The sequence below is a fragment of the Clinocottus analis genome, unplaced genomic scaffold (genome assembly GCF_023055335.1).
Source record: "Clinocottus analis isolate CAN_PGR_092001 unplaced genomic scaffold, fCliAna1.0.p SCAF_21, whole genome shotgun sequence".
NCBI lineage: Eukaryota > Metazoa > Chordata > Actinopteri > Perciformes > Cottidae > Clinocottus > Clinocottus analis.
Window position 1 is genome coordinate 4,330,369 of NW_027175943.1, and position 10,219 is coordinate 4,340,587.

At 39.2% G+C, this 10,219-nt stretch overlaps 2 protein-coding genes across 2 annotated transcripts; one reads left to right on the forward strand and one right to left on the reverse strand.

Moving 5' to 3' along the window:
• Window positions 1–663: 663 nt before the first annotated feature.
• On the forward strand, window positions 664–4,023 carry LOC137792575 (ubiquitin carboxyl-terminal hydrolase 48-like). Its single transcript, XM_068588306.1, has 12 exons — window positions 664–718; window positions 799–901; window positions 1,003–1,124; window positions 1,275–1,345; window positions 1,418–1,543; window positions 2,051–2,146; window positions 2,266–2,397; window positions 2,485–2,613; window positions 2,707–2,744; window positions 2,931–2,971; window positions 3,061–3,767; window positions 3,934–4,023. Exons 1-12 carry the CDS (start codon window positions 664–666, stop codon window positions 4,021–4,023), a joined length of 1,710 nt encoding a protein of 569 aa, XP_068444407.1.
• Window positions 4,024–6,033: 2,010 nt separating this feature from the next.
• Window positions 6,034–9,644, reverse strand: LOC137792576 (E3 ubiquitin-protein ligase DDB_G0292642-like). The gene is made up of 4 exons (XM_068588307.1): window positions 9,629–9,644; window positions 7,795–7,880; window positions 7,381–7,554; window positions 6,034–6,495 (listed from the first exon to the last, which is right to left on the reverse strand). Exons 1-4 carry the CDS (start codon window positions 9,642–9,644, stop codon window positions 6,040–6,042), a joined length of 732 nt encoding a protein of 243 aa, XP_068444408.1. The 3' UTR covers window positions 6,034–6,039.
• Window positions 9,645–10,219: the final 575 nt, after the last annotated feature.

A 10,219-nucleotide genomic window follows, 5' to 3' on the forward strand; every position in this document is an offset into this window, starting at 1 on the left:
AACAGGGTCCACCATGGAACCGTGCAAGAGACATACATAACGCCATGCATAACATAATTTATATAGTTGCTTTCATTTTAAATCACAGTAAATGTAATAATTAAATACTGGCTAAAGGCTGCAAATCTTTAGGGCGAAAACTAAACACATTGTCTAGAGATTTTGTTATATTCAAACATCTGTATGGATTCTGAGATTATCCACAAATGGCAAAGGTGCATCAGACAGCTGCAAATGCTGCGTTCAGGTCCTCCCGTAAAGCAGAGAGAGAAGACAGAGGAGACGCTTTTTTGTAGCTTGCGATTTATTTGACATGGATTTGCACAAAGAGCCATTCGAGCAAAAGTATTTATCTTCCTTGTCAGTCACGTGAACCGTCTCTTTAATGAGATATATTTCCGACACACCCTGAATGCATTTTCTGACAAACGAAAGAGAAAGCGCAGCAGAGACGCTGCGTGTTCGTGTCAGCGAACAGAGGAGTGGACCAACACTCGGGAATGACCTGAAAGTGTGGATAAAACTGAAGGTGAGCTGTTGGTATTTCAGCATTTGTGTTTGTCTCCGAAACAGGTGTAATTGATTTAATGTCCACAAGTGATTGTCAACTTCTCCGCAGCTGACAGTGAAGCAGCGGACTCTGAGTCATTTAAAGTTAGTACAATGGAGCTCTTCGAAAAAGGTCGACAGTGTATCTACAACATGATGCCCTCTGCTGGTAAGATACCTGCCCGTGCTCTAATGATGTGAAGACAGTTATGCCATTAACATGCATTAATAACACTCTGCTCCCAGCAGCCAAAACGTACAATGGCTTGATGAACCAGGGGGCGACATGTTACCTGAACAGTGTGCTGCAGGTGCTGTTCATGACCGAAGACTTCAGGGAAGCTGTAAAAAGGTTTGTTTCAAAGTCCAACTCCATGCCATGTGTTGCATTTATAACGTATTGAGTCCACAGTGCAGCTTTGCGTGTATCCGCTTTGTCTTTCTTTTGTGTAGGTACACCTGTGATCATTCTGACCCTGAGCTCATTGATCGCCACCTTACAACCTTGTTTGATGACTTACAAGAATATGAGGCATACACCTATAAAATCACACACAAGCTGTGCATCGATAACGGTACAGTATGCAAGAACAACAGATGACATTAAGGTCACATGGAGTACAGCAGGGTCTGTTTATTTTAATATTGACCAAAAGTCCTTTTGGTAACTTGACCCTTTATTTTGTGGAAGAAAGACACATTGAGTTCTCCTCTCTTCCCCTCAGTGTATGAACAACGTGATGCCGCTGAGTACTTTGAGAAGATTTTAGGTCTGACCAGTCGTGAGGCATCACAGGTAAAGGCGACATCATCCATATCGAAGAGAGTTTAAATGAAAATACTTTGTTAACCAGTCGTGTGCTTTCAGATCTTCCACGGACAGCAGACACAAAAGACCATTTGTTCGACATGTTGCACTGAGACTGGCAGCGAGACGCCATTTTGGAACCTCACTCTTGCATTGGTGAATTCCTACACGGGAGACTTTAGCGTGGTAAGAAACTCACCACCGGATAACTTCTAACGCCTTTTTTTATTTTACCAGGTGCTTGGAGAACGAAATATGCAATTTGCAGAAGAGCGTGTTGCTCAGTAGCGTTACTAATTTGTTATTACATATTAAAAACTCCTTGGGAAAACATTCATGAACACGTTACACACATTAAATAAGTCTGGGCAATAATTCAATATGATGATTTCCCACCTTCAACTGAATATATATCGAGATACTGTAATACAAAATGATGTTGTTTTAAATTGATAATATCAAGCACATATTTCTTAGAAAATCTAATTAAACATCTACAAACTACATCAAACAATTTTCTCAACCAGACTTCTAAATATTTGTGAGCATGCGTGTAAACATAGTCAGTGTATTGGTGAAAATATATATATTTTTTCCTCTATAATTTTACTTGAAACTGTTCATTTTGCCTTATTCAGGAATTCTGTTGTTAGTTTCAGACGCAAGTGAAATGAGTGGGTTTTTTTTTATCAGGTATCTGGCATCGAGGAGTATTTCAGAGCTTCATATTTCAGCGGAGAAAACCAGATGTACTGTGACGAGTGTCAGCACAAATCTGATGCTACCATTGTGAGTGATGAGAAAATGTGTTTCTGATTTCTGTACATTGGCTCTGTGAAGAGTTGATCGTGTCATACGAGTATTGTAATACAACATCGTAATACGTGTTGGGGACCCGTTTCTTTCAGAAATGGGAAATAAAGGATCATCCAGAGGTTTTGATGCTGCTGCTGAAGAGGTTTGAGTTTGACTACCGATACATGACGTATGTCAAAATCAACTGCTCTGTGAATGTTCCCTGCAGCATTCAGATACCAGAGGTGTGGCATATTTTACTATATTTTACTATTTTAATGTCCCTTTCATTCCTGATGATAATATCTGACATATTTTCCACTGGCCATCAGAATCAGACATATGAACTGTACGCGGTCGTGGATCATTTTGGAGATCTTAGGAGTGGACATTACACTGCAACCATCAAACCTCAGGACAGTGCGAGATGGTACACATTCAATGATGCCACAGTCACATTGGTAAGACTGATCACTCATTGTGTTATTGACAGCTACATATTGCCCCCCAAACAGATTATTCATGTTATTTCTGTTTATTATTTTCATCAACAGCTTGATTACCAGCCATTCCAGGTGGATAACGTCGAGAGGTGAGTTTCAATCCCACCACACATTTTTTGCAATTATTTCTTGATTGAAAAGAAAACGAGAAGTAATGCTCACATGCGTGCCTACATATTGGTGCATGTGAGCGTGCACAACAGAAATCCCAAACCCAAGCCAAACATTTAGCCGTATTTAAAAAATAACCGTACTCTCTTTTGCATATTTCTCAGATTCAGCAGTGCTTATCTTCTTTTTTACAGGAAAAAGAAAGGTAAGATGGCAGGCCTTTATTATTGTTGTATTGATATGCAGTATTCAGATTGCTACTTTGCCTGAGTTTATTTTCTACCTATTTTCCAGAACATGCTGCTGATACTTGTAATCAAGACACCGGAGAGTTGTCTTCTCCTGGAGGCTTCCCGCCTGCCACCAGAGATGTTTACAGTGACCAGTTTGAAGCTGAGGAGAGGAGAGCGACAGAGAAGGTTGAGTGGGCAGCAAAGCACGAACAAACCATCCACAGAAATGCAAAAACTGAAATTACAGACGTAGTGGTTGTTGGGTCTAGTGGAGTGGGGCGATCTGACCTCTACAAAGAGGTTCAGGACAATGGAGTTTATTCCAGGCAGAGCAGTAATCAGAACTGTGAAAAGGACATGAATGAGTTGAGCTACAGTGCAGAAAAACTAAAAGATATGGATAAAATAATGATGGATGATGAGAAAGAGAAGAGAGGAAATGCACAGGCTGACCACCAGACAGTAGGGAGAGAAAGCGTATGTGGAAAAACTCCACTAAAAGAGAGCATTGATGGTACAAATGATGTCAGACCAGAGGACGTTATACACAGGAAACCACAGGAGGGTCAGGGGGGTGAAGACATGTTAAAACAGGAAGTCAGCAACATGCATCCTCAGCAGGTTTGTGTTGACATGCAGAAAGACAAGGAAAACATGGCAAAGGATCTAAAGAGAGACAAGAGTGGAATGAAGGGTAGGGGAGGGATATCTCCTACACTAGACCTAGACGAGGATGAAGCGCGAAGGGACGATGAAGGATTAGATCATGTAAGACAGAACAAATATGAAGATCAAAAGAGGGACGTGAAGGGAGACAAGCAATCAAAGAGAGGGGATGATGAGCTTGCACAGAGGACAGGAGCATCAGTGAGACGAGGACAGGATCAGGATGGAAGATCAGAGCGTGTTACATCGCAGAAAGATGTTGGTGCAGGGAAACGAACCAGAGGAGGTGATGAACATACGCAAAGAAGAGCAGACTCTTCTTTCAGGCAAGCAGGGTCTGCAGGAAGCAGCAGAGTGACAGAGAACAGGGCAGAACAGTCTCAACCATCAGAAGCAAGAACTGGACTCAAGGATGAGGATACAATGGAAGGAAAGTGTAGTTCAAAGCAGTCAAAAACATATCAAGGAAAGATAATTGAGGAAGAAATTAGAACAACCAATAGTGGCGTTCAACAAAGCACTGCGACACAAAACATAACAATAAAAACTGAAGAAGGAAGCTCTCGAGGCAGCCTTAGGAGTTTGGTAGACTATGACACAACAGTCACATTGACAGAGGGTGTTTGCACTTTACAAATGAATGACTCACCTATGCCAAAGCTGCTAAAACGGAAAAAAAAGGAAAAGGAGGCAGAGAGCACAATTCATTCAAATGACAGAGAAACGCAGGAAAGCCACGTGCAGCGTCGCTCTTCCCGTCTGAAGCAAAACGGAAAGGAAAAAAAGAAACCCAGAACAGTTAAATGTTTTTATTTTTGCCGGAGAAGCTATAAAACTGCGGACCAGACTTCAGAGTCAGAATAAAAGGAATTACATACTTTATCCAGCCAATTTGCCTATTGTTATTTTAGTGATGCTTATAACCATCATTAACAATCAGGCACTACATGCAGCACTGTGTATTTTCTAGTTTGAGTGTCTGCTGGTGTCAGTCTTTGGTTCGTCTGGTTTAAGTCTATTAAACAGATCAGCGCTGCAATCTTGCAGCAAACACTTCCTGCACTTCCACATTTTTTTCTGTGCAAAACAAAGTGCCAAAGATTTATTACGTCAGCCTGTAACAGAAAGCTTTGGAAATGAACTTGAAACATTTAAATTCGAAGAAAAAACAAATAACTTATGTTCAAATGAGCTGAAACATTCATGGAATGAATGATTAAACCTTTGTTTGTCGTTTGTTGTTATGCTAATGACCTCTTACATTTTATTTTGACAATCTTCCTGTTGAGTTGTGGAGAGGTATTTAAATATGACATTTAATGCAACATCTTATGTGATCTCAGACGAGATTGCGTGAGGAATTGAAAAGTCAAATGAAAGTCTTTGTATCAATATTTTATTTGTGTTACTTATTTTTTAAGTAAGTGTTTTCTTATTCTACTGTTAAGTACTCTTTGAAATTAATTTTAAACTATTGCTGCACTGCCCATTGACTCTGTCATCGATGCTTTTGATTTGATGTTCATCATTTTGAATTAAACTATTGTAGTAATTTGTTGGTTTCTGATGGTGATTTAAAGAAAATATATGTACAATAAAAAAGAGAAAATGAAACACATGCTTCGACACCCATTGTTTTTGTGGAAAGTTTTTGATGGCAGAAGAAATACATACAGACTTAGACTTGTTTTACCATAAAGCAGTCAGGAATATAAAGTTTCAAGTTTCTGAAATGACAAAAGACATTTTCTCCTTTTAAACTGATTAAACTTTAAAAGAAATAACTAGTCAAATTATTATTATCAATATCAATGTTTTTTCATTTTGGTCTTCTGGTCACTACACATGTCTAAAGAAAACTTTGCACCAAGGAAAGCGCAGGTGTTACTAATGACACTAACGACGCTCCGTTGTATTCAAGTGTCCCAGTGAGAGCGAGCCAGCAGCGAATCACTGCTTCATGCTGGAGACCGAGCAGTTTGTGAAAAAGAAACGGAGAGATGGCTATTCCAGTGAGTGATGATTATAAAGTTTAAAGATTTAGCTGCTGCGTAACTTCGTCCAACCTAGAGGAAATGTATTCACACACATCCATGAAATAGACATTCTGCATCATATAAGTTTGGGTGAACTTTATTAAGTTATCAATGATGAACCATGAACAAATATCAATAATAACTTTCAGTGGCAGCATTACAAAGATTAAAACATTGCGAGAAATATAGTAGATATGATTAATGCTTTTAATGTTATATAACAAATAATAAGTCTACAGTTTATACTTCAGTTGGCAACTAAAGCAATGAAAGAACAGCATAGTGAGACAGAAGAAGGCAGTAAGCTACGTCATGAGTGACTGTGTGCACATTCGCTCTTATTTTCTTTGCCACACGGGTATGGAGGTTTGCCTTGGAGCGACACCATCGCTGCAGGCGATGAAGTAGGAGCTCGTCTTCAGGCACTCGGGAGTGAGCTTCAGACACACGAAGCAGAACTCGACCTGGCAGCGAGGACAGATGATGTTCTTGCAGCCCGTTTTGTCGTGCTCCACCCTCTGACCGCAGGTGGGACAGGCCCGGATGGAGGGACACGCGTCGACCCCGTCCACCTGAGGGAGGTCGGTGGTCTTGCAGTTCTTCAGGACCTCGAGGTCGAGGTTGACGCAGCCGTCGTTGTCGCAGCGGTCAGAGCGTGGAGCTTCACCTTTCCATTCATTCAGACACTGCCAGCAGAAATTGAAAAAAACCTCCTTGTCTACTGTGCAGACTGTGCACAGCACGTTGAGGTTACTCAGGTCCTTTCTCTCTACATAGGTTTTACAGCCAGGACACTGTTGGAAAGGATGTGAGAGACTGTCATGGGAAAGTGTAACATTTAGGGTAATAGGCCTATATACATGTCATCCTCCACCCTGCTTTCAACCGGCCTGGTCAGTGTGTGTGTGTATATATATATATATATATATATATATATATATATATATATATATATATATATATATATATATATATATATATATATATATATGCACAGCAGTTATAGTTTGGAAAGGCCTCAGGGGAGAAAATAACACATATTTTAGAGTTACAAGGCGTCAAATTTGAACCAAAAATGGCAGATCCGAAAGAGAAAAAAAAGCATAAGTGGATGGATATAAGATCATGACTTGGAAAAAGTCAGTTTTTTAACAATATATTTTGTAGGGTCAATTCAAAGAAAATTACTACTTAGTTCCATTACTTGTTCAGGTTATATTGTGATTCTAAAATATAAAAAAATATGTCCACGTTATGAAATCTGATTTTCAATTGTGTTCTGTGCAAACATAAAATAATAATAGCGATGCTGGAGGTGACACCTGATGTCATTATTGGGTTCTTTCATTGGTAAGAACTGTCAAGCTTGAAATGACAATTAACAGTCGCGCAATTTAAATCACCTGTTGTTATTTTGAGTGCGCACTGATATGGAACGCTGGTGAATGTAAACAGGTTGTTCAGGACTTTATGGCTGAATAAACTACACCCCGTGACTCACTCTCAACCAATCAGAATGCTTGATTTGATCTACCCGTATTATAATGCCGCTTAAATACCTCACTCGCCTCGTTTGCCTTCCTTGTTTAACCTTTGGCAAGTCTATTTTTTACTTTTACATGTGTGTTAGGCCTGTGTATCCGTAGGCACCCTTGGCAGACCGTATCAGGGACACTCACTGTTTTAAATTCACAGTATTCTGTGGCGGCCAGACGTGCTTTGTTCTCCTCAATGTGCTGCATCTCTTCGGGTGTCAGCATCGCCAGTCTGCGCACCTCTTGATAAGACCACTCTGCACCACACTTCTTCGAGGAGCCATTCACTAAAGCAGGGCACTTAAATTTGCACTGACCCTGAAATTATAAAGAACACATTGCCGGTAAACCGAAAGGTGTAATTCTGTAAAATAAATGACATCCAGCCTAAAGAAAAGTTCATGTTCTGTTTGTCCAACTAACGAAGTGGTCTCTACTAAATTGGCTCTACTGTATAGGTGGTGACATGTAGTAAAATAATGACGTAATTCTTGGATTTGTTTCCTCCAACATGTAGTGAAAACACCGGATTTCTGTAAATGAGATGCTGGAAAGTACCTGATCCAGCAGGCTGCGGCACCACCCGGTGAGGGACTCTGGCGTGACGGCATGACCGCAGGACATCTCTGCCCGGAGACCTTCCTCTGGCGGTGAGGAGCACAACCACAAGAGCAGACATTGAACTCGCCATTTCCACTAAAATACTGTTGAATCAAAGGTTCAGACCTGCATTCTGGTACCATCACAAGCTGAGAAGAAACGGATTCCTCGTGTAGTTATGAGGCCAAGAATGTATATTTGAACTTTTATATTGAATGATATAGTGATATCTCTTTCATTTTTTATGTTTAATTCTGTGTGTGTGTGTGTGTGTGTGTGTGTGTGTGTGTGTGTGTGTGTGTGTGTGTGTGTGTGTGTGTGTGTGTGTGTGTGTAGGAGAGGATGCTCTGCGGCTGATCTTCACAGACAAGATGCTGGATGGAAACGACGGGCTGCTGTCTGCTTATGGGATCCAGCACCTGTCCGTGATCCACATGGTGGTGAAGGTTCCTGGAGGACTGACCGCTTGACAGAGACCAACTCCCCCTGCTGCTGTTTACACGTTTTTGAAGCGTCAATGCCATACTCCTTTTAATATTGCCACGCTTAAAAAAAAAGCTGCTGCTGTTCTGCAAAATATAGAAGAAAAGTTTTTGTCTTAAGCTTTGTCTTTGATTAAGTGTGCATGCACGTATTAAAGCTTACACTGACACTCAAAGTGTTAAGTACTATTTGAAATGAATTTTAAACTATTGCTGCACTGCCCACTGACTCTTGTCATCGACACTTTTGACTTTTTGATCATTTTGTATCAAACTATTGTAGTAATTTGTTGGTTTCTGATGGGAATTTAAAGAAAATATATGTAAAATAAAAAAGAGAAAATTAAACACATGCTTCGACACCCATTGTTTTTGTGGAAAGTCCTATTGTAGGTTATGATGGCAGAAGATATATATATATATATATATATATATATATATATATATATATAACTATATATATATATATATATATATATATATATATATATATATATAGTTATATATATATATATATATATATATATATATATATATATATATATATATATATATATATAACTTGTTTTACCATGAAGCAGTCAGGGAAATCAAGTTTCATGTTTCTGAAATGACAAAAGACATTTTCTCCCTTTAAACTGAGTAAAATTTAAAAAATAACTAGTCAAATTATAAGAAAAAAGTGTATGATATGGATATGTTGGATATTGTATTGGGTGATATGTTTAGATGTATTATTCATTTTCTCCTCAATATAAACTTTTTTCATTTTGTTCTTCTGGTTGACTACACATGTTTAAAGAAAACTTTGCACCAGGAAATATACATTTGAGATACAAATACTTCTTATCAGACTTATCAGGCTCGCCCTGCACTCAATTACACAATAATGAACTGTTATGATGCAGGCTGATGCATATTTACAAGAAGTCACATGACATTTTATAAACCTGCAGAGATACAAAGTTTTCAGACTTCAGCCTGAAACATTTTGTCACCATGTTAGAAAAATTCACTCGAGCCCTCGGAGTAAAATCATTGAAACAGGAACATTTATTCGTTGCAAGGAAGGAGCAGAGTCAGAAGTACAACGTGAGAGACAAATTGCATATCCAAGACTGCTCAAAGATCTCTCAAAGAACCAGCTCTTAAATACACATCATGACCCACAAACAGAAACCTTCATGACGTCTTCGGCCTAACCGTGAACCTTTCCCCTCGTCCCATAAAGCGGCTTGTGAGAAATGGTCACATGATAACAGAGGAACTGCTCGTTCTTTCAGACAAACATACAGGTTCCCCAGTCTCACTGCTATCAGGAGACATGTTGAGTTTGTGTGTAAGATTAAACAGAGACAGTAAGATGAGAAGTCTGAATATAACAGTGAAATAGTAAATGATTAAGCGTGAATATTTTTTTTCTTCCAACACACCATAACAGATTCACACTCACAAATGTCAAGCTTTAAGTAGGAGAGGTGACAATATTTGAGTTTCTTTTTAGCTCAGTTGATGGAGAAAACAGCTCACTCTTGGAAGGTGAAAGGACTATCTGCGTCTTTCTTAAATTTGAGAATTTGGCAATAAGCCCTTCATCCGCCGAGTGGGCCGCATGCATGAAAATAAATGACCATCTATTCCTCGTGTTACGGTATGGTGGTCTACGGTGGCTTATATAGCACAAAAAGCATTCAAACGTAATTTCCCAATATCCTAATATTCAAACAGCTATTACATTTGTAAAGTGAGTTTTGGAGAAAAGTTACTTCAAAGTCAGCTTACATGTAATAATGATATTCATAACGTCACAATTTCCAATATTCAAAGGGCTATAAAAACAGATCCTTAAATTTGTAAAGTAAAATTACAATGCAGCCATGTTCATGATGACCTCTGCCATG